The sequence below is a fragment of the Eleutherodactylus coqui genome, chromosome 12 (assembly GCF_035609145.1).
Source record: "Eleutherodactylus coqui strain aEleCoq1 chromosome 12, aEleCoq1.hap1, whole genome shotgun sequence".
In the NCBI taxonomy this organism is placed as follows: Eukaryota; Metazoa; Chordata; class Amphibia; order Anura; family Eleutherodactylidae; genus Eleutherodactylus; species Eleutherodactylus coqui.
In genome coordinates, this window is record NC_089848.1 from 83,878,400 (window position 1) to 83,902,898 (window position 24,499).

The 24,499-nt window shown below is 43.1% G+C and overlaps 1 protein-coding gene across 1 annotated transcript in view; it reads left to right on the plus strand.

Moving 5' to 3' along the window:
• THSD7A (thrombospondin type 1 domain containing 7A) overlaps nt 1-24,499 on the plus strand; it is a 266,931-nt gene that overhangs the window by 228,189 nt on the left and 14,243 nt on the right. The window contains exons 19-24 of the mRNA XM_066584966.1: nt 8,912-9,053; nt 12,625-12,740; nt 12,864-12,981; nt 15,236-15,381; nt 16,380-16,554; nt 19,492-19,665. Of these exons, the coding sequence (XP_066441063.1) occupies nt 8,912-9,053; nt 12,625-12,740; nt 12,864-12,981; nt 15,236-15,381; nt 16,380-16,554; nt 19,492-19,665 (871 nt within the window). The remainder of the gene's footprint in view (nt 1-8,911; nt 9,054-12,624; nt 12,741-12,863; nt 12,982-15,235; nt 15,382-16,379; nt 16,555-19,491; nt 19,666-24,499) is intronic.

Here is a 24,499-nt window from a genome sequence, read left to right on the forward strand (position 1 = left end):
CTTTACTGAAGTTTCATTTTTTTGTCGCTCCCTGATAAGGCTTCCTATTCAATAACAGCTGGAATTTAATTATATTGTGGTCACTATTTCCCAAGTGTCCCTCAACCTGCACCCCCGTGATTCTGTCAGGTTTGTTGGTTAATACTAAGTCGGGAGTGGCCCTCCCTGAAGTTGGCTCCCGCACAAGTTGGGAAAGGTAGTAATCTTTAATTATTCTCAAAAACGTATTGCCTTTAGGGGATTTTCAGGTTTCATCTTATATTACTCCATATTCATCCCATATTATATCCGGATAATTAAACCCCCCCCCCCCCATAATAATTACTTTGTTGCGGTTTGACACCTCTTCTATTTGTGTTAATAATAAATTTTCAGTTTCTTTTGTTCCTTTTGGTGGCCTATAGAAAACCTCTATCAGGATTTTGTTATTCTTTGCTCCCTGTATTTCTACCCACAGAGATTCCACGTATTCATCTCCTACACCTATATCTTCTTGTAGCTTCGGCATTAAGTACGATTTAGCATACAGACATACCCCTCCTCCTTTCTGGTTGCTACGGTCTCTTCTGAAGATATTGTAACCCTGTAAGTTCACCGCCCAATCGCACTTATCATCAAGCCATGTTTCCATTATTCCCACTATATCGTAATTTTCTTCAGACATTCTCACTTCAAGCTCTTCCCCTTTACTGATCAGACATTCGTTGCCATACAATTTATACAGTGGTTGTTATTCTTTATTTTCATTGTTCTACCTTTGGTCCTATTATCTATTCTGCCAGTTCTAACTCTACTAACCCCACCTCCTGCTCCACCCGCAGTCCCATTACTTGGTCTCAGGTCGGTGTCTACACTATCTACCTCCCTATTTCTCTTGGTGCCCTCCCCCCTGGTCCCTAGTTAAAACACTCTTCCAGTCTTCTAGCCATTCCGTCCCCCAGCACAGCTCTCGACTATAATGCAGGATGCAAATCAGTAACAGAAAAGTAATGCAATCTATGTACACAGTGACACCACCAGCAGAATAGTGAGTGCAGCTCTGGAGTATAAAATAGGCTATAACTGAGGATCAAGACAGGATAAGTAATGTAATGTATGTACACAGTGTTTACCTTTTGTGTATATTAATTCTATACATATGATAAAAAGTCTAAAGTTGAATATACCCTTTAAGCTTTCACAAGGAGGGTTACATTGAAAAAAGGGCCATATGTCAAAATTGAAACGCCCCAACCCCCAGTGTGCCGTCTTATCCATATTTAATGAATATTATTACAGGGTCGAGTAGACTTAATATCATTTAGTCACCACCCATGGCGGTAAAATTGCAGCATTGCCCGGGGTACATACAGTACAATTTTTAACGTTTACCTTGAGAGTATTTTAATCAAATTTGAGTTTTAGTGGTAGTTTTGGATGTCAGGGTACTTTTGTCATTTGACTGTGACCTAGCCTTAACCCCCTTTAGTGGCACGCCTGAAAAATCTCCTAAAAATCAGTGTTGAAAGGTGCTGAAGACTACCTAAAGACTACCTGCCACTGAAAGGGTTAATGGAGACTTTCATCTCAGTCCTTAATTTTTCCACAGGTTGTCAATAAGGTACCCCCCCCCCCTTTAAAAAAAATTGGTTTACACTGTCCTTACCATGCTATTTTAGTGCAGTTTTATGCTATTTTCAAAAGGTCTAGTGCAAAAAAGTAGAATCATTAGCGCCCACTATGTTCCTTCATACAGCAGAGAGAATCTGCAGCTTCCATTCTCCAGATCCCACTATTCTAGTGCCAGTGTGAATGAGCCCATACACTACTCCGTGGCTGATAATATCTAACATTTCGCTGAATAAGCTCCAATGCGGCAGTAACATAGTCTTATTGAATATTCACCTCTCCTACTACAATGGATAATGACATTAATTGGGTCTCAGACAGTAGCTGGTCGGTAAATACTAATTATTCCAATGCCGCCTTATACTGGTTATTACAGGTACATCATGGAGGAAGTCCAATTAGTATGTAAATACCGTCCTGGAGTCTGGAAAGCAGGCTGGAAATAAGATTAATGAGAACAAGAATAGACTATAGTAAGAAAGTTTATGCTCCTGTAAATAAGAAAGTGAGCTGTCCCTTTAAGAAAAGGTATTGCTATGTGGGGGGCATGCCATTGCCTTTAACAAATATTTCTCCCTCTAAAGAAAGAAATCTCCAATTAATATCTGCCCTTGAGTCCAATGCTCCTGCTTTCTGCTTTATGTCTTAGTAAGAGCAGATAGGCTTTATTCACACAAGCGTATATAGGACACCGTTTTCACGGTCGGCCGATATACGCTTCCATCTGATGCATTGGATTCCAATGCAACAAATCAGATGGGCGATTTTCTGCCGCGTAAAAGCGCCCAGCCAAAATGCGCCATCTTGGCCAGATGGGCGCTTTTACGCCAGCCAGGAAAGATAGTCCTGGAACTATCTTCCTGGCTGGAATATGGAGGCGGCTGCACAGACTCCTATGGGAGCCTATGACAGCTGCCAGAGATGGGAGATAGGAGGGAGTTAAGCTAAACTCCCTCCCCATATCTTCCTACTCTCCGCCCCTTGCCGGCTGTTTGCAATAGGAGGACACAACGGAGCTAGTTGTCAAGCTCCCACCCCCTCCCATTGCTGCTGCCGACGAGGAAAAAAGGGCGAGTGGAGCTTAGCACACCAGCTCCCGCCCCATCCCACCTCCTCCCCTCCTGAGAGCCGGTAATGGAGAGGGAAGGGGTAGACAGTTTTATGCACCAATTCACATGTTTTTACGTCGCTGGCGGGCGAATGCAAAAATGCCAACGCCCGTGTGAATAAGCCCATAGGCTGTATTTACATGGGCAATTTTCACATAAGAACTCTGTGTGTTAGGGCCTAAATGGATGGGCGCATGTGCTAATATGCCCACTGCTACGGAGCGTATTAGCTTATGAACCGGCTTTTTCTTCTTGACTATCCAAACCCCACGCTGTTGCTCATGAGTTTGGAAAATAAAAGCCGGAAGACAGGTCCTGCCCTATCTTTCTCGCACGTAGTATTAACGCACAAAAATCCCGCTAGTGAAAATGAAATCACTGAAATCAATGGCTTACTTTTGTCCCGTTGGGCTGCCGTGATTTTAATGACTGCAAAACGGGACAAAATCACGCCCATATGTTTAAGCCTCATAAGACAGACCAGCCTTGCACATCAATATAACCCATTATTTTCAATGGGTAAATTTACATGAGCAATGTTTCACTCACACCAAAAGTCCAAGATCAAAAACTCACAGCATGTCCTATTTTTGGGGAATTCCACTGCGAGAATCGGTCATTATTTCCTGGGACAGTGTGAAAAAAATCTCAAAACTTGCATGCGAGAGTGATGTGTTTTCCCCCATTTTTTTTTATTTCAACCACCTGCAATTTTTCATCTGCCTAAAAACGCCAAACCAAAACACATTGTAAATGCAGAAAAATAGTAGGTTATGGTACTTTTACATGGGACTATCTGTCGGGCAACAGAAGGCCGACAGGTCATCCCAGCGATAATCGGTCTTGTGCTTTTACACAGGAATAGGCATGATTGACTGAATGGAGGCGGAATGGGCTGAGGATTGTTCCAGCCCATCTGCCTTCATTCACAGTAAATGGGCAGTTGTTCATCAGTGTTGCTCATTTTGATCGGCCAGGTGATAAAATCTTCCCAATTTCTGCGAAATCGAATCAGGTTAGCCCAAACCAATTTTGGCAAAATTTTTTGGAAAATAGAAACTCCCATAATGCCTGCTGCAGAGGTCTGAGTGGAGCTAATCAGCAGCCAGTGCACCTTGCTGATGTCATCAAATGTGTTCTCCATCTTGCAGGTGGGCAGCAGTTTAATTGGACGCCTGCATCAAATGACCTAGCCATATGTAACATCGGTACAGTGTAACTAGTAGCTATTTTACATTTGTGCACAGGAAAGAGAAGCTGAATCACATTTATATGCCTATATAACATGTGGTCTGTACATTGGAGAAGGGTATATATCAGCTGCTGTTTATGTATATAGCAGCAAAGCCGGAAAACAAGCAACACTTTGGGATGAAGAATATTGCAGTTCTCTGTTTGTGACCTCAGAGATGATTCAAGGTCACCAGTCCAGCTACTACAAATTATTTGCAGAGCTTACGCAGGTAGCAGTAGTGTTTGTGGAATTCAGTTAAGCTGCGCCAAACATGGACAGCTCGCAAAGATACACACTCGACCCTGTGGCCTTCTGTTCTCACATATTGTGTCTCCCACGGATTACAGCTTATTTAGTTGGCAGTGCTTTTTTTTGTTAATATAAAACGTAAAAACAAACAGGGAAACAGTAAATACACACAGTGCGTGTCAGCTGATGTCGTTCAGAGTCAGCAGTTCGGCCACTATGATTTATTTGCAGGCCATACGCAACTAGCAGTGGTTTTCTTCAGTCTACAAAGTTAGCTGCTAAGTTACATAAAATTACACTAAAAAGTGAATTAAAAAAACTAGATAAAAAAGGCAACATGAAGAAAACAAGGAGCAGGGGACATGTCAGTGATGGTGGTAGAAGATGGGCCAAGTTGGCACTTCAAGTGTGTACTACTCAACTTCACATTCAGCAGGAGGTGAGGTCAGTTTACTGCCATTCCTTAGAAGTGGTTCTGCCTGGGCGTTACATCTGCAGCACACAGAACATCAAAGAGTGGGTGACACAGCATGCCTCGAGTTCCACCACCTCCTCTTCCTCCCAGCCGCAGTCACACAGCAGTCAGTCTGCACCAGTCAGAAAAAGCATCCTCTCTATTTCACCCCAGACCAAATCCCCTGCACCTTCTGAAGCAGTTCCCATGGATCAGTCTGAGAAGCTGTTTGTTGTTTGGATATCCATGACACTGAATGACCAGAGGGAGAAGACCAAGACATTGAATGCACTGATGTCCAACAATTTCTTTCCTCGGAAGAGGAAGATGAGGGTGGGTCAGTACACGTGGTCATACCTCCACTGGCAACGTGTAGTCAAAGGGACGTGGCAGTAGAGATTCCAGCTCCCGGGGCTCACTGTGACAGAGTCCACTCAGGAGGAGAAGGATGATGAAGAAGAGGTGGAAGATAATGAGGTGCTTGACCCAACATGGACAGAAAGGGAGCCTCATCCTACTCCCTTTTCTACTACCTCTTCCTCCATCTCCCTACGTGTTCTTACAGTATCCTCTGAGCACCGAGAGGTTTTTCCGTGTAGGGACAGTAGCACGCTTACTTCACGCCTCTCCTCCACAATTGACAATCAGGCTGTAGGCTTCAAAGCCAGTAGTAGGAAACTGAGAGCCGCTACCATCACTACCACCTTCACTGACATTGACTTCTATTCCATGTTCCCGGTCAGCAGCTAGCCCTGCATCCCCCAGCTATGAGAATGTAAAAATAAAATACCACCCCAACCATCCACAAGCACAGAGTCTGAATGCATTGCACAGCTGCTTGCAATGGAAATGCTGCTTTTCAATCTAGTGGAAATAGATGCCTCCCACAAAATGTTGCTACATGCTAACCCACCATACCAGATGCCCAGCTGTCATTTTATTGGCCACAAAGATATCCACGCCCTGCACCGTTATGTGAGTGATAATGTGTTCTTGGCGTTGAAGAATGCTGTCAGTGGCAGGGCAAACCTGACCACAGACACGTGGTCCAGTAAACATGGCCAGGGGCATTAACCTTAATAGCACCCTACGCCAATTTCTTGCAGATAGGGCATGAAGCCGAAAGTGGTGGTCTCTGTTTCATGGTTCTCCCAAGAGTTGTGGGACATTCATTCTTGTCTGTCCCCTCCTCACCACCTCCTTCTTTTTGTCCACCCCTTCATAGTAACTTTCAACACCCTCCACATAAATATTCGTATGAGACAAAAGCCGGCATATATACAGTGCTGCATGTGTTAAATACTAAACTTCTGTCCTAAAACATCCGGCCGAAGAGTGGATGAAAGCTCTGCAGGCCCTGGCTGACCCATCACAATCGGAAGCCAGGCAAGGTCACATGTGACAATGGGCCAACTTGCTGGCAGCAATCTCACACAAGTATTTTGCCTGTTCCGTGAGATGAACCTGGTAATGCAACACTTCCTAACAGTGTCCACATGCAGCCGCCTCTCATCTGGTGGAGGTGCAGAGACTGTTTGGGCTACCACTCAACCGTCTTATCTATGACATGCCTACATGATGCAATTCTATGTTGCATTTGTTGTAGAGGCTAAGCCAGCAGCAGAGAGCAATCACAGAGAACTAGATGATGTATGCCATTAGCAGACACTGCAAGGAGGTCGGTCACTTCATGCCTGTGGATTGGCTGCAGATCAATGATGTGTATTTTAGCCTACTTTGAGGAAGTGACCAAAATGGTCAGTCGTGATGACGCACTGATGAGTATGACCATCCCTGTTGTCTGCCTGCTGGAGCAGAGGCTACAGGGCCTCAGGGACAATGACGTGTTGTTGTCACAGGAGGAAGAAGGGATACAGATCTTTCAACTGTCTGGCCAATCTACTGTTACTGAATACCGCAGGTAGAGTGGCTTTGGGCAGAATAGGAGGACGTCTTCTCCAACATGGCAGAAAAGAAGAAAAAGGAGGGGGATATTATAGTTCCAGAGGAAGGGAAGGGTTCTACACAATGTTCCTTTCATCCATCACTAACCCAAGGACACTCTTAGGCCTTATGCCGATGAATATGGGTCATCACCCTTAATGCACTCTGAGGCATATGAGTGCTTTTATGCTGCAGTGCTTGCAGAAGGACCATCGCATAGCCCACCTCAAAACATCTAATCATTACTACGTGGCCTCCATCTTGATCCCCGCTACAAGGCTAAAATGACGAATCTCATTCCAGCAGTGGAGATGTACCACAACATATTGCAGTATCAGAACAGACCGTTAAGAATCTTGAGCACAGCATTTCCCCACAGCTGCGAGGATGCATCCACAATGGATCACAGCTGTGCGGCTGATGGCGGACACGCAGGAAGCCGCTGCAACAGCACCCTCATCATTGGCAGAGAAAGTGTAATAGAGGTCAGACATTGATTTTTCAGCCTCTTGCAACCTGCAGCAAAAGCACAGTGTAGAACTGACAGTCACAGGCAGCACTTATTCATGGTTGTGCAAGAATATGTCAGCTCTTGCTGGATGTACTCAAACATGGCGTTGACCCCTTTGTTGTTTGGGAGTCTATGCGAGTGACCAGAGCTTACACAACATGCTTTAGAGGTGCTTGACTGCCCCGCTGCCAGTGGGCTATCAGAAAGGGTGTTCAGCACAGCTGGGAGGTGTAATAACTGACAGACGCATCCACCTCTCCACAGACAATGTGGATTGCTTGACATTTATAAAAATGAGCCAGACATGGATTTCACTGGACTTCTGCACCCGGGTGGCAGATTCCACTGATTAATTAGCACGCCGGTAATTTTTTCTTACATGTGACTGAGCATAGACTTATATCAAAGATCACACTGTGCCCTCAAAGTACTGGTGGTGGTGGAACTCCTTCTCCTGTTTCTGCCATATTTCCCCATCCTCCTTCTCCAAAAACAAAATATTTCTAAAGCGCAAGAAACATCTGTAGCTCCACAGCATTTCCTTGGAGAAGGTCCGTGCTCGGCTGTTCTGCTCACGTGTTAGAATTTGTTCTTTGCAAAATTTATGATCTTACTTTTAAAAACACACAGCACATCTGCTGTCTTGGATAGCAAACTTTTTTTGTACCTCTACAGCTGTTCCTTGGAGAAGGCCTGTGCTTGAGTGTTGTGTTCACCTTGCAGACCTTTTCTGTATGACATTGCTTTTAAAACAAGCAGCTGCTGTTTTCCTTGGTGCAATTTTTGATCTCAGTGATCCTACGTGGGCCTTCTTCTGTTTTGAATCACACCCATGTGCTATGATTGACCTCTACAGCACTGCGTACTATTTTGACCAATTTTAGGGAGAACAGTGCTCCCCAGATGTGTGGCTGTATTCCCATGCAATTTGGGGGGCTTTGGCTGCATTGGAGACCTCCTGGAGGGCAAACAAGTGAACCTTATTTTTATTTCCATTGACTTTAATGGGAGACGAAATTGGCCATCCCGATTCATAGTGATTTTCATGAAGTTGGCCCGATACTGACATAAACCGATTATTCCACTAATCGCTCATCACTGTTCCTGAGTAGGGGCCACAGCTCTATGATGATCATTTGCTCAGGGCCTGATAGTTATTTCCTAAACACAGTCTATAGTTCAGTGGAATACAAAAGTATTTTAATGCATTATAATAAATAAAGTGAAAAAAAAGGTTAAAAAAAAGAATGTAAAATAATAATAATAAAAAGAACAATAAAAATTATCTACAATACAAGAAAAAACAGCAGTGCCCGCTACAAGTCCCATGTCTGGAGCTACTGTTGAAGCAACTCAAGCAAGATGGTTGCCCCGAAGTCATATAAAAGAATTAACTAAAAACATCAATCAAAAATGTATGTTATGTCTCTCTAACATTAAAAATTTTTATTTATTTTCGAGCCTGGAAGTTATCATGGTACAGAACAGTGGAAAGCGCCAAAATACAGACAATTAAAATATGACAATGAAGTTGCAAACTTGGCTAAACCCAGTGATTATGTCTGGGAGATCTTCATTATTATGCAAATGCGGTTCCAGCCTTCATAATGACATGTTTAGTATTTTAATTCTCTGTTTGAGCTTCAGATTGTTGTTTGCTTAATTTGCTTGTCTAATGTGTGATGTGTGTTTGCAGACTCCGCCGGTAATTGAAAGGCCCTGTACGTCTGCCATGTTCAATGTATTGGAATATTTGCCTAGTGTCAATTCTCAAGATAGGTGTTTGCTCTACTGTCTTCCAGCCTTGTGATGGAACAGGCTTTCGTGAACGGTCGGCCGTGTCCATTCGTCAGGCAGCGGAGGGTAAATCCTGCCATGTTGCCACTGAAACGGAACCTTGCATCTTGAATAAGAACTGTTTCCATTATGAATACAATGTAACAGGTACGTGCAAGGGCGGATCGGAGGCTTAAAATGGCCCTATGAAGAAAAAGTGGGTTCAGATTACTAGCAGAGGGGTCCAACACAAGTATCGCCTGATGCTGGATCTGTGCGTTTAGATGTCATTGGTTTGTTGCTTGTTTCTCTGGGCCTGGATGAGACGAGCACAATGCATTCTTCTAGCAGCTCAGTTCTTTATGGCGCTAAAAACGAAACAGAGGGGAATATTTAGCTCCTTAAGGACCACATTGTTTCTGCCATAAAGGACCAGGCACTTTTTAGGGATTGTACTGCCTTATTTTTTTATATTTTATTCTTTTCAGCTCTCAAATTTTTTTTCTATTTTATATATATATATATATATATATATATATATATATACATATACACTACCGTTCAAAAGTTTGGGGTCACCCAAACAATTTTGTGTTTTCCATGAAAAGTCACACTTATTCACCACCATGCGTTGTGAAATGAATAGAAAATAGAGTCAAGACATTGACAAGGTTAGAAATAATGATTTGTATTTGAAATAACATTGTTTTTACATCAAACTTTGCTTTCGTCAAAGAATCCTCCTTTTGCAGCAATTACAGCATTGCACACCTTTGACATTCTAGCTGTTAATTTGTTGAGGTAAGCTTGAGAAATTGCACCCCACGCTTCTAGAAGCATCTCCCACAAGTTGGATTGGTTGGATGGGCACTTCTGGCGTACCATACGGTCAAGCTGCTCCCACAACAGCTCAATGGGGTTCAGATCTGGTGACTGCGCTGGCCACTCCATTACCAATAGAATACCAGCTGCCTGCTTCTGCTGTAAATAGTTCTTGCACAATTTGGAGGTGTGTTTAGGGTCATTGTCCTGTTGTAGGATGAAATTGGTTCCAATCAAGCGCTGTCCACTGGGTATGGCATGGCGTTGCAAAATGGAGTGATAGCCTTCCTTATTCAGAATCCCTTTTACCCTGTACAAATCTCCCACCTTACCAGCACCAAAGCAACCCCAGACCATCATATTACCTCCACCATGCTTAACAGATGGCGTCAGGCATTCTTCCAGCATCTTTTCATTTGTTCTGCGTCTCACAAACGTTCTTCTTTGTGATCCAAACACCTCAAACTTGGATTCATCCGTCCACAACACTTTTTTCCAATCTTCCTCTGTCCAATGTCTGTGTTCTTTTGCCCATCGTAATCTTTTTCTTTTATTGGCCAGTCTCAGATATGACTTTTTCTTTGCCACTCTGCCCTGAAGCCCAAAATCCTGCAGCCGCCTCTTCACTGTAGATGTTGACACTGGTGTTTTGCGGGTACTATTTAATGAAGATGCCAGTTGGGTACCTGTGAGGCATCTGTTTCTCAAACTAGAGACTCTAATGTGCTTATCTTCTTGCTTAGTTGTGCAACGCGGCCTCCCACTTCTTTTTCTACTCTGGTTAGAGCCTGTTTGTGCTGTCCTCTGAAGGGAGTAGTACACACCGTTGTAGGAAATCTTCAATTTCTTAGCAATTTCTCGCATGGAATAGCCTTCATTTCTAAGAACAAGAATAGACTGTCAAGTTTCAGATGAAAGTTCTCTTTTTCTGGCCATTTTGAGCGTTTAATTGACCCCACAAATGTGATGCTCCAGAAACTCAATCTGCTCACAGGAAGGTCAGTTTTGTAGCTTCTGTAACGAGCTAGACTGTTTTCAGATGTGTGAACATGATTGCACAAGGGTTTTCTAATCATCAATTAGCCTTCTGAGCCAATGAGCAAACACATTGTACCATTAGAACACTGGAGTGATAGTTGCTGGAAATGGGCCTCTATACACCTTTGTAGATATTGGACAAAAAACCAGACATTTGCAGCTAGAATAGTCATTTACCACATTAGCAATGTATAGAGTGCATTTGTTTAAAGTTAGGACTAGTTTAAAGTTATCTTCATTGAAAAGTACAGTGCTTTTCCTTCAAAAATAAGGACATTTCAATGTGACCCCAAACTTTTGAACGGTAGTGTGTATATATATATATATATATATATATATATATATATATATATATATATATATATATATATATATATACACACACACACATACACACACCTATTTTTATATAGCTTTTTTTTTCAGTTTTTTAGTTTGATTAGGGGTAAAAAGCTAAAAAAAAGATTTTTTTTTTAATTTATAGTTGTTTACTTTTTAAAAAAGTATATTTACACTAAAATAAAGTACAGGAATGGGTTCCTCATTTTGTTTCAGACATTTTGATATATAATTTGTATAGTCTCGGATTACATGGCACATATGGCGGCGGTTTTGATTGTCATCAATTTATTCTGTAATTTCTTTTACTTATTTTTGGAGGTATTTTTTTTGCCATCTCTGCCCCGCATGAAGTCATATAATACCTCTGGGGGTCATTCACCTTGTCTTTTTTTTGTTTAATTTCACACTTTTCCACTGTAGCTGGGGCGTCCATAAGAGTTGCATCCATAGGAGCCCCAGTTACAGGAGGATACCTTCCCATGTAGTGACAATAGTTAATGGCAGAGCTGATCAGGGTCTGTAGGACCATGCAGCTCTCCTTTGGCAGGGAGCACCTAATTGTCTAGTCGAATAGTGGAAGTAACACTTCTGCTTTCTCTTATAACTACATATCGCTCATTGTAAAGCTGCCTTCTCTGTAAAGGAGAAGGCTGAAGCAGTTACAACCCACTTCTGCCTTCTCTTATGGGTCCTACTAGATGGCAGGAGAAGAAACCTTAATCCCGCAGCGTATTTTTTACTCTCGAGCAGGATTAAAACTCAAGACCAAGCGCCATAAATTTAAAATGCAAGGTCCTTAAGGGGTTAAATTAGAAAAAAAAGCCACCTGATGATGTCTCAGGCGCTGCTGGCATGACCGCCATGCTAGGCAGCCATATTGTATTAAAAGGTTCCCCATCACAGACAGATTGCATAATGATCAGTACAGGATAAGTAATGTAATGTATGTACACAGTGACTCCACCAGCAGAATAGTGAGTGCAGCTCTGGAGTATAATACAGGATGTAACTCAGGATCAGTACAGGATAAGTAATGTATGTACACAGTGACTCCACCAGCAGAATAGTGAGTGCAGCTCTGGAGTATAATACAGAATGTAACTCAGGATAGGTACAGGAAAAGTAATGTATGTACACAGTGACTCCACCAGCAGAATAGTGAGTGCAGCTCTGGAGTATAATACAGGATGTAACTCAGGATCAGTACAGGATAAGTAATGTATGTACACAGTGACTCCACTAGCAGAATGGTGAGTGCAGCTCTGGAGTATAATACAGGATGTAACTCAGGATTAGTACCGGATAAGTAATGTAATGTATGTACACAGTGACTCCACCAGTAGAATAGTGAGTGCAGCTCTGGAGTATAATACAGGATGTAACTCAGGATCAGTACAGGATAAGTAATGTACTGTATGTACTCAGTTAATATTTATATAGATTGTATAAGCTATAAGATGCACTTCATAAAAAATTTGCACAAACAATGATGACTGCAAAAGTTGAAAGCTTCGTTATGACTTTGTGGCCTCTTTAGACTGGAGCACGTGTCAGCTAAGTGACAAGGCCGTGTGTGGGAATGGAATCAAGACCCGGATGTTGGACTGTGTACGTAGTGATGCTAAATCAGTGGCCTTGAACTTCTGTGAAGAGGTAAGTGTTCTCTGAATTATTTACCTACTACTTACACAGTAAGACCTTTACAAATGCCATATGGATGTCCTTACAGAAAACCTTCCGGGTATACAGCATACTAAAATATCCTTTCCCTTGTAGCTCGGGTTGGAGAAAACATGGCAGATGAACACGTCCTGCGTGGTTGAATGTCCCGTTAATTGCCAACTCTCAGACTGGTCTTCTTGGTCTAAGTGCTCAGCCGCTTGTGGCCTTGCAGGTTTGTATTGAACATCAACCCAAGTGGATGTGATGAACTGAAATGGGAAAATCGTAATTCTAGACTCAGGGCTCACTCACATCTGCATTGGAGGTCTGTTCGGAGCCTACGTAGCAGATTCTGCGAAATTGTCAGAGAAAATACCCCAGCATAGAGAACTATTTTTTCCTGTGAAATGTCCCGGATATCATAGCAAAAACCTGACATACCCCATTATAGTCAGAGTCCGTCATGTGCTGTTGGTGTCTTGCATATGCTGCTGTTGCGTTCAATAACGTGCAACCACGATAACATAAATGAAAGGCACAACTGTGCAAAAAGGAAAACAAAAACTAAAGGGGGATGCTCTCCCTATCGTCCCCTAACCCGGGAGGGGACCCTGCCTACTCGGCAGACTGACCACGCTGAAAAGTGCGAGCCCGCACTCGAACCTGGGCCACTGACCAGTCCCTAACTGGGAGCCCTAGCACAAAACAAAGGAAAACAAAACCAAACCAAAACAGCAAAGGTCTTAGTTGTCCAGCAGAGCTTCCAGCACACGATGTTGCTCCGTCACTGTCCAACATGGAACTGCAGTGAATTGACCAGCACAGAGGTCAAAGCCAGCATGGTTTAAATAGGAGCTGGCTAGTTAGCACCAGGTGCTGGATGACATCACTCCAGCCACTACCACACCCCTCAGCTCCAGGAGAAGCAAGGGCACACCCAAACCCTGGTCTGGCTTAGAAGCCTGGTGCAGGTCTCTGAACGGCTGCAACAGCTGCATTCGGAATTACCATTACTTCCATTATTCTGGTCCAATGCTGCAACAGAAAAGCAGACGTTCTTATGAACGAGGCCGAATCTTAACCAATGGGTGACCATGACCTCCACAGAGGACTACCGGTATATAATGATGTAGCAGAGTCAGCATATAATATTTGGTCATATGCCATGACCCATTGTAATATCAATACTACAGCTGCGGTTTTTACATAGGACTGCTAGGTTCCTTGCTGTCCAGTAGTTAAAGGGCTGTCTAGGGTTAGAAAAACATGGCTACTTTCTTCCAAACACAACGCTACCCTTGTCCGTGGTTTGTGTCTGTGGTATTGCAGCTTGGCTCCCATTCTCTTCCGTGGACCGGAGCTGCAATACCACAGACAACAACTCTTTGGATAAGGGTGACGCTCTGTTTGAAAGAAAGCAGCCATGTTTTTCTAACCTTGAACAACCCCTTTAATTTGTAGCGTGCAAAGAATATATTGTGGATACCTACTTTTATGGTTTTAACAAATGTCATACCACTGTGCTACTATATAGAATTTGCTATCCATCAGTGATGGTTAGTCGAAGAAATCAACACCATTAGTGATGTAGTACCCAGTATGATGCTCTACCAATGTGCTTTTAAGTAGGGTTTGGGGACCCATTGTCTTTAGAGTCTCTTTGCCGATATATATATGATGCACTGCTTAAAGGGATTGATCAGCAGGGGTACGCCGCTTAGAATTCCCACAGATCAGCTGATTCCCAGGCCCACTGTTAGTATGGATAGTGCTGAAAGCAGATAGTGCTGTCAGCATTGCAATTTGCCCATTTGATACTACAGGTACAGCTCTCATTGAATTCAATGGGGTCTATGCATGCAGTTCCAAACTGGACCACAGCAATACAGGCAGTGCTATCTGTTTCCAACGCTCTCCGCACTAACAACAGGCCCACCAATTAGCTGATTGGTAGGGATCCCAAATAATAGATCCCTGCTGATAAGCTATTGATGACCTATCCTGAGGATAAGTCATCAATAGTAAATGCTCCAGAGGACCCCTTTAAAACTTTGTAACAGTAACATACCTGTGTACAGCATGAGGTGGCTCAGTGGTTATCATTGTTGCCTTGCAGTCCTGGGTTCAAACCCACCCAATGGCAACATCTCCTTGGACTTTCTCCCAGTATTTGAGTGAGTGTCCACACATTGCTTTTAACTGTAGAGGTCTGTCTTCATGATACATATTCTGTCAGATTCACTGGTGCATAATTAAGTGTAATTAAGGGCATTTCCAGTATAAAAAAAGGGGCTGCTTTTCTCCAAAAACAGCGCCACATCCGTCCACGGGTTGTGTCTGGTATTGCCGCTCGGTGGTACAGATGCTTTTTTAAAATTCTTGAACAACCCTTCTAAGATGAACGGCATCTGTAATCCAATTCATTTTTTTCTATTTTGACATTCCATGCTTCCAAATATTTTGATAATTGGTTGTATCCACCACAGGGAAGATGACCCGGAGGAGGACAGTGATCCAGCCTTCCCAAGGAGATGGGAGACCTTGTCCTTCTCAGATGGAGCAATCCAAGCCATGCCCAGTCAAGCCGTGTTACAGATGGCAGTATGGGCGCTGGTCTCCGTGTACAGTGGAGGTAATTTCTGTAACTATTCCTGTTTATTTCACTTAAATTCAGAAGCACATTGGTCCCTTGTGGTTATTAGCACAATGTGTCCAAATGCCCCATGCCGTATTGTATATAGGGGGTGGACAAAAATATGGAAACACCATACAAAATTAATGGGATTTTAATCATTAGCATTGAGCTGCCCTTTTGAGCTCTGCTCGGCTGAGAGATTTCCCACCAAATTTGTATTTACTTCACCTCTTGCCCTGCTCTGGGTGGTTTTAGGAGCCAACTAGTAACAACAGCTGAGTGACTCAAACCCCTGACCAATGGAACCGTGTTGCTCGGGTAGATGCTCACATCTTAAGGCATTCATTTCGTATGGTGCTTCCATATTTTTTATCCACCCCCTAAATCTTCTAGTTAAGATCCAATAGACCACAACAAAATAAGACGTGTCAGTATTATATCCTATTGGCCAGAATATGCTGTTACTTTATATAGGCATGTCCATAGGATATAGCACGCATGAGGTTGCTGCTGACATAGCTATACTTCTTGGCTGCTGACAGTGGTAGACATGGGAGAGTAGAACAAGTAATGTGCAGTACTTTGCTAACTCCGCTACTGTGGGCACTACAATGTGTCTGGGATTATAAGCATGGTCCTATATGTGCTGTCTTGAGAGTATGACCAGTAGTGGTTTAGAAGAGTGGGATGTATGTCTGAGGTGCCTCTCTTGGACAAGTTTGGTATTACCATTAGACAGACCTAGGTAGATGCCAGGTCCCATGGGCATGTGGTTCTGTTGCCCCAAAGAGCCCACATATAGTACATCCAGACCCAAACCTGCTTGCACCATGCAGTACATAACACTTGTAACATAAAGTTCTTCCCCATTTCCAATTTGGGGTGTTGGGGTGCTGTCTCACTTTTCCCTTGGGCAGTGGATGTGATAAGCCATCCCTTAGTCTATCAGGCACAGATATAACATCACTGACTACCAATTCTGTATTTCTTGCCAGGATGCTCAGTGCGGTGAAGGCACCAGATTCAGGAACATTTCCTGTGTAGTTTTTGATGGATCTCGGGAAGATGCTGGAAAAGTGGTCGATGAAGAGTTTTGTGGAGAAATAGAACTTGTTGTGGATGGAGACAGTAACATTGTACTGGAGGAGTCCTGCACTGTACCTTGTCCAGGTATTGTGTGTTGCTTAATAATCATTGAAGCAGTCTTGAATTTTTTTTTTGCTGACTCTATGGCATGACTATGTCATCCGAAATATATAAAAAGTTGTGTTGCGTTGCTCAGAGGCAGTAATTAAAGTGGTTCTCCAGAACTTTTAATATTGATGATCTATCCTCAGGATAGGTTAATCTGTGGAAGTCTGCTGCTGGAGATTTCCGTTGATCATTGATCACTGGGCCCACTGTGATCTGGAAGCAAGTAGCACAGTCAGCATTGCAGTGACCCGATTTGGTACTATCTGCACAGTTTCTGTTGAGTTCAATAAGAGCTGTGCCTGTAGCACCAACCCGGTTAATTAAAGAATTAACCCTTTCCAATCTAATTTTTGATTCAGGGTTTCCTAAAAGGCTTTCTCTTTTTGCTGTTATACAAGGGTGCCATCTGCTGGCTAAGGCTAGTATGTGTGCACCAGAGAGGCTCCAACAGTGGAGTGGCTGGCAATAGACTGTAAGAATACCCTGTCGGATGTCTTTTGACATTGGAGCTGTACAAGCTTTAATCAGAATGTAGGAAGATGTCAGACAGTGGATTGGAAAGGGTTAAAGACTATGAATATGGGGGAAACCTTTTTCTCATTTCACTTAAATGTATGTATGTTGGGCTGACAATCATTTTCACAATAGGGTTCAGTTAAACATTTTGCACTGTTTGCCTTCTGCAGCTTCTACATATCATTGTATATAGACATTGCAGTCTAAAGCTCCATTTGCACACAACGATTATCACTCAAAATTAGTTCAAACAATGTCTTTTGAGCGATAATCTTTGCATGTAAATGCTACTGTCATTTGCTTTTCTGCCGAACGATGATTTTTAGTTCAGCATAAAAACCATCATTCAACCAGCCAGCTGATAGCAGGGACCGCACGCTGTGTTTCTCCGCGGGGAGCACTGATGACATTGTTTCAGCTGCTGTACCACTGGAGAACAATGGAGCTGTATGCATACAACAGAGCATCCGCTGTTATCTGCATACAGCAAAGGGAGGTTCATTTGCATGCAAATAAATCTGCTAATGGGCATTAGTGCCCATTAGTAGTTTATGCAAAATGATCACTCAAAACTGTCATTCGAGCTATCTTTGGAACGAATTTTGAGCGATCATCTTTGCGTGTAAATGGAGCTTGAGTCTCAATAGGAAATTCGTCAGTGAGGCTGGACTGAAGGCTTAGTTTCCCTCTGCTCTCTTCTGCTTCTTCTAATTTAAGACCACAACAAAGTTTATCTTTTTTATGGTCATAAATTAGCTGATTAAAAGTGCAGGAGAGGCGAGATAATTGGCCTGTCAGTGCAGCACACTGATGGATCTCCTGCTAGGACTACAATCCCTATATACAGTCAGAATTAGAAGCTTCAAAAGACAAAGGGTGCAAATTTCTATTCTAACCCTATTACAAAAATGATTATCAGCCCAAAATACATGCATTGAAGTAAAAAAAAAACCCTCAAAGAGGTCTATAGCTTTTAACACGGGACCAGTGTTGGGCAAAGGATACCAGACACTCAACCCCACACATACCAGCTCCCATGCACCTGGACGGGGGCCAGTATCACTGGCTAACAGCGGGGCGACTGGAGAAGATTTCACTCCTCACGCTCCCCCCCCCCCCCGCCCCTCTCCATTGACTTAACATAGCGGCCATTCAGTACTGAACGGCTGCTATTTACACTGAACGAGCAGCAATCAGCTCATCGTCTATCGTTTATGCTGATGAGCTGAACGCTGATCACTCAGTGTAAATAGCAGCCTTTCATTACTGAATGGCTGCTATGTTAAGTCAATGGAGAGGGGCAGGGGGGAGCGAGGAGTGAAATCTCCTCCAGCCGCCCTGCTGTGAGCCAGCGATACTAGCTCCCGTGCAGAAGCACGAGAGAGACTATGTGCGGGGATGAGTGTTGGGCATCGCTTGCCCAACACTCGTCCCGTGTAAATGGCCCTTGACTCAAGTTCTGTGCAGAGGATTTGCAGTATATCAGAAAATCAAAGCTCTGATCATTACGAAATTAATCAGCTTAAATTCTGGAACTATTTAGAATAAGACAGAATCAGTTGTTATTATTGGCTGCTTTATTAAAAGGGGGGTGTGGTTTCATGATAAAAAATTTTAAGGACTAGGCATGAGTTAAAATAAAAAAATTAGGCATACTCGCCTGTCTTCACTGCCCCGTCCCTGTCCTCCCCTGCGGGAAGTCAGGTGACCTCTGTGGCAAAAACAGGTGAGTATACTTTGCTCTGTTTTTCTTTGACTCCTGCCCAGCCCTTAAAAATGTTTATCTTGAAACCACACAATCCTTTTAAGGTTTAAAGAGGCATTTTACTGTTTCAAGGCTGATACAAAAGAACAGGCCTTTGGCTGTTATAGCAACAAGACACCACCCTGGGATTTCATCGTTGGAGGCTATTCGGGACCCCTTGGCTCTGATCTGGGCATTTAAATGCTGCTGTCAGAATTAAAAGGGTTAACAGATGCGATCCGCATGAGTGCTGATTGCAGCTGTTGCTGGCAGGAGTTAGATCTAAGAAACAGCCGGCACCTGCATTGGATGGGGCGGGATCGACCCCTGATCCTCCACCATAGAAACCTCGATTTTCCATGACATAACGATACATCCTGTGTCATTACGGGGTTAAAGAGGTTTTTTTTTGATTCCTTTAAGTTACTCTCTCTTATCCAGAAGCAATGTGGTGTTTATGGGACCCGATGTAAGATTTGTAACAGGTCCCCATCTAACATGTGCCATTTATACTACTGATGACTTCTCATTGGGTAAAGGGGGTCTTTGGGGCCCAACTCAAGCGCAGAGGTACTACGCCTGCAATAGCTGCTCTTCTGCCCTTACCTCACAGGTTAACCTGAGATACTTTATCATCCATTTACTTCCCATAGGGGACTGCTACTTAAATGAATGGTCTGAATGGAGTTCATGCCAGTTGACTTGTGTCAATAGACAAGATCTCGGTTTCGGAGGAGTTAAAGTACGATCGAGAGCAGTAATAATCCAAGAATTGGAAAACCAACACTTGTGCCCAGAACAAGCCTTCGAATCCAAACCCTGTCATGGTATGTGAAGTGTTCAGGTAATGCATGCCCATGACAGCAAAGACATTCATGTAAAGCCTCCTATTATGATGACTCACAAACCTCTTGTGAAAACTCCAAATTCCCAGCATAGTCATAGTTACATGGTAAAGTACCACTAGAGGGCGCTCACTGCATAAAAGACGTATGTAAGGGGGTAACGTTGTTTACATAAGGTGTTCTTCTTTTTTATATGGTATTGTTAAGTGAAGTCCCAGTTGGAAGACCCCAGATGATCCAGCTGCTCCGTTACCCCGGATTGACAACTGTGACTTGGCATGAGCGGAGATGTCATCTCTCCAACTCATTTGTCTCCTCTGCCAGCCAGGGGTTTGAGGGGTCAAGAGGGGCAGCTGCCGTTTATCCGCCCCTATGTTCCTTTCTGGACTGCTAACCAGACAGGCGGTCAGTAGACTTGGATCGTCTTTAGCCCCAGAGTCAACCATGGAGAGCCCCCTCCACCGGGAAGCTGCTGAAAGCTTACATGTGTGTTAGGCCTCATGCACAAGAGCAGATTTTTGCTGCGGAATCTAGGATTGGGTCCGTATCTGGATTTCGTAGCAATAACCCTCCATGGCGTGCTATGGAAAAACGATTCTTCATGCACACGAATGGAAACCAATCGCGGTTTCCGCTTGTAGATGAAAAATCGCAGCATGCTCCATTTACTGCAGTTCCCACACGGACGGCTTCCATTGAAGTCAATGGGAGACATCGGACCCACACACAGCCTGTCCACAGTTGATATTGCAGACGGGCTGCGGATTCCGCGGGAAGAGCGTGAGATTTAAAAATATATATATATACTGCGCATGTGCAACGGCCGACAAGTCCACACACATCTGCAGAAAGAAGACACAAATAGCTACGCATGGTCGCTGGCAGATTCCGCATGGGATTCCGCATATGGAACCCTATGGACATGAGGCCTTAGGGTGGCTTCCCACCGATGTATTTGTGCAAGTGCAATACACAGAGCATCGGACCTATTGATTTCAATGGGTTCATTCTCACTTACGTTTTTCCGTATGTAATCTGCTTGTGTGTAAAGAACGCTGCATGCTCAATTTTAGTGCGCATTTGCACACCAAAGCCCCATAGGAATCTATTGGGGTGCGCAAATACGATACATGCATAATTATGCTTTACACTGTGCAGTTTTGCAGAAAAAAGAACATATCTGAACTAAGCAGATTACATATCCTTTTAAATCACGGGACGGGTGAGTCCCGCGCCCATTTGAATCATCTGCATCTGGGCACAAAGTACAGTAACTGCGTAAAAATGCAGTGATCACTGCGAGAAAGATGGGGCAGGACCTATCTTCCAATTTTTTTTTCAAACTTGTGGTGCGGACTTTGAATAGTCCAAGAAAAAAAAATGTTCCTGTGATAATCTGCTCCATAGCGGCGAGCGTAGTTGCGCATATGCCCATCTGAAGAAGCCCGTGCCCTCCTCAACATTCTCACACTATCGTCCTGCAAAGATGCGGCTTCATGCAGACTACTTGTACGCACATAGAATGACAAGTCCTTGTGCCGATGTAGTCCGTGATCTGCATGCAGACGCGGCTTTGTAAGAGGACAGCAGGGGAGTGAATAGGAGGGCAGGTATATTAGGCTCTTTAAACCCATAAGTTTAATGCATGGGGCTCGGAGACCGTTTCCCTTTAAGGGAAGGCTGCTCGCTGTCAGTGTGATGCAGAACAGGTGTGTTTGTTTTAGGACATTTCCAGTTTGGTAAGTTTTGGTATCCTGCTGACATCTAGTGGTCAATCAAGGGCATCGCATGGGTACTAGTTATACAGTTGTGATTTCATGCCATTGCTTGTGGTGGGTCACGGGGAATGCAGGACTTGAAGACATAGAGCTGGAAGAGAAGAAGAGTGGGCGACCAGAAGGGCAGGTTGGCGAAAACCAGGGGCAGTGGGTGAAATGCGCTGCATCAGTCTCTGTGACACCGACTGGTGCCTTCTGTGTTCGAAACAAGCCATGTTTTGAAGTGTGACAATTATGCATTTTCCACATAACATCAGCTACTCCCTTCCTCCAGTTGGCCTCGTGCAAATGCGCACCAAAATAGTGCATGCCGTGTATTTCTTCATGCATTCGCACGTCTTGCAAAAAAATAGGCCCATATCAGTGAGCCTATTGAACTCAATGGGTTCTGTTTGCTGCATATTACGCACCCGAAACTTTAGTGTACAGTACGCTGCCCAAATACGCCCATGTGAATGAGCCCTAAAGGTTTTTTTTTATTAATGATGTAATAGAGAATACAGATCTAGTTCTAGTAATTGGTAACTGGCCAATTGGAACACTAGAGAAAACATCATCTGTATATTGTGTCTCACCAAGTTATGTATGGGGACTTTAGTTATAACGTATTTTTCACGACTTTCTCATAGATTAAATAGGATAATTTTCCTTTGTTTAAACTACACTCATCGGAATTACTACTAAATCCCCAAATAATGAGCTATCCAAATGGGTCACCCCCAATATACCTTCTGGATCACATAAAGTACCATACGCTACAGGACCAGAGACCGTTATATTTGTAGACCAACCAAACAAGAAGCTAACAAGCAGATAATCAAATTTTATATATATAGCAGAGATACGGCGCGGTATTAAAGCCTCTTCTCCTGCAGTCAAGCAGGAGCGGGTCGGGTTCTCAGCTGTCAGTCACCTCTGATAACCCGAAGGAGAAGCGGATTTTAATCATTTCTGCCATCTTCTTTCCTGGGTACATAGCAGTCAACATTCAGCATAATGTAAGAATACACACTATTGTTAGGCTTGATAAAGGGGTATTTGAAAACCCGAAACGCGTTGTCTGTGTCTTGTTATGCTGAATGTTGACTGCTACCTGGGAATTTATTAATAAAGAAGCTAAGGAAGGATCACCATGAGTTCTATACTTCTCAAAGCAAAACTAGAGCCGGGAGAAATGGCTAATCCCAGATCCCCCAGTGAAGTAAGTGAACCCCACTTCATCATCTACATAAGAAGCTAGTTATAGGTGGTTAAATAGTGCAAAGGGGTTGATCTTTTTTCTTGTCTTTACACAATATATCTAGGGAGTCACCACATTACCCACTTACCCAGGCTTATAGTAGTAACCCGCTGAGAAAACCAAGCTTATACAGAAATAGACACCCGGACGCACGTTTACCTGAATGCACCTTCGTCCGGAGACAGTGAATTGCACACAATGCAAAGGGGAATTAAATAGCAAAACTACATTATTCCAGCTGTGCATACAAAGGGGAAAGCTGGCGTACAAACCACTGCGATGACCAACTCCATATTTGTAGTTGGGTACATGAGTGGCCACCATGGTTTCTACGGACAATGGGATGTCAGATAAAACAAAGATGGGGAAGGGATCTTTATTAACCACAATGGATCGCAGACATTATATGGAGATCAGGTGTTCACAGCTCAACCACCAATGATGGTGACCTTATGAGCTCCAGCACTATAAATCCAGCTTTGCACCTTCTATAAACTTACTTGAGTGATTCCATGCTGGGCCAGGCCTCCTTCACAGGATGTTCTATAGGCCTATAAAGTGAAGATCCAATAGTGAAACAGTCTGGCTATCTCGAATCTACAGGGTTATAAAATGTATACAGTCACCATATAATAGGAAATAATAATAAGCTTTTCACCAGCCTGCCGATGGTCTTTTATGCAATATCTAAATATTTCACTTCAATCTCTCCTTTCCCCTCCTCTTTCTCCTCCTATTCCTCCTCCCCTTTCTCCTCCTCCTCCTTCTCTTGAATAAATAAGATAAAACATAGGTACATAATTCGGAAAACCAATAGAAAAGTAAGAACCTAAATTACAAATATATAGTAGACAACATTGTATTTATTGTATTTGCTGTGATGTGTAGATACGTCTGCAGGAGAGCGGAAAACTGGAGGAATATATGTGAAAGCCCTCACTGACTGACTGACTCACCACTAATTCTCTAACTTGCTGATATCGTACAAGCATGGAATTTAACAGGAGCATTCTTTAGGTCCTAAATAGGAAAATTAAAGGGGTCACAACTTGATTATTCAATGCATAGTGCAAAAGTAGTGGTACCCCTATGTAATGTACCAAATCTAATTCTCTAACTTTGCGATGTTGTACAAACATGAAATTTAGCATGACCATTCTTTAGGTCCTAAATGGGAAAAGTAAAGGGGTCACAACTCGATTATTCAATGCTGATTGCAAAAGTAGGTGCACCCCTGTGTAATGTAACTTCCTGGTGTCGTACAAGCGTGACATTTGGCACAAGCATTCTTTAGGTCCTAATATAGGAAAAGTAAAGGAGTCACAACTTGATTATTCAATGTTAAGTGCAAAAGTAAGTGCACCCTATGTAACTTCTTGGTGTTGTACAAGTGTGAAATTTGGCACAAGCATTCTTTAGTTCCTAAGTGAGGAGAGTGGGAGGGGTGGCACATTCTGCAGAGGGACATCGGTACATGCAGCCTGAGGAGAATCACTTTATATGTATATATGTTTTATTCCTCGGTTACTCTAAAGTAACCATGACTTCATAAAAGTTTCTGTGCGAACAACAGATAAACACCTGCATCAAATTAACTCGGGCGAAGCCGGGTATATCAGCTAGTAGAAATATATGAGATTAGTACCCAATAGTAATCATGTTTTGTAATGTAAAGAGATTTTTCATAGTTGTTCTTTCTTCTTCATTACCCATTGGGTTCTACATACACAGCTATACACCTGTGTGTATATAGGGTATATGTATTTATACATATATACTGTAGTTAATGTTAAATAGA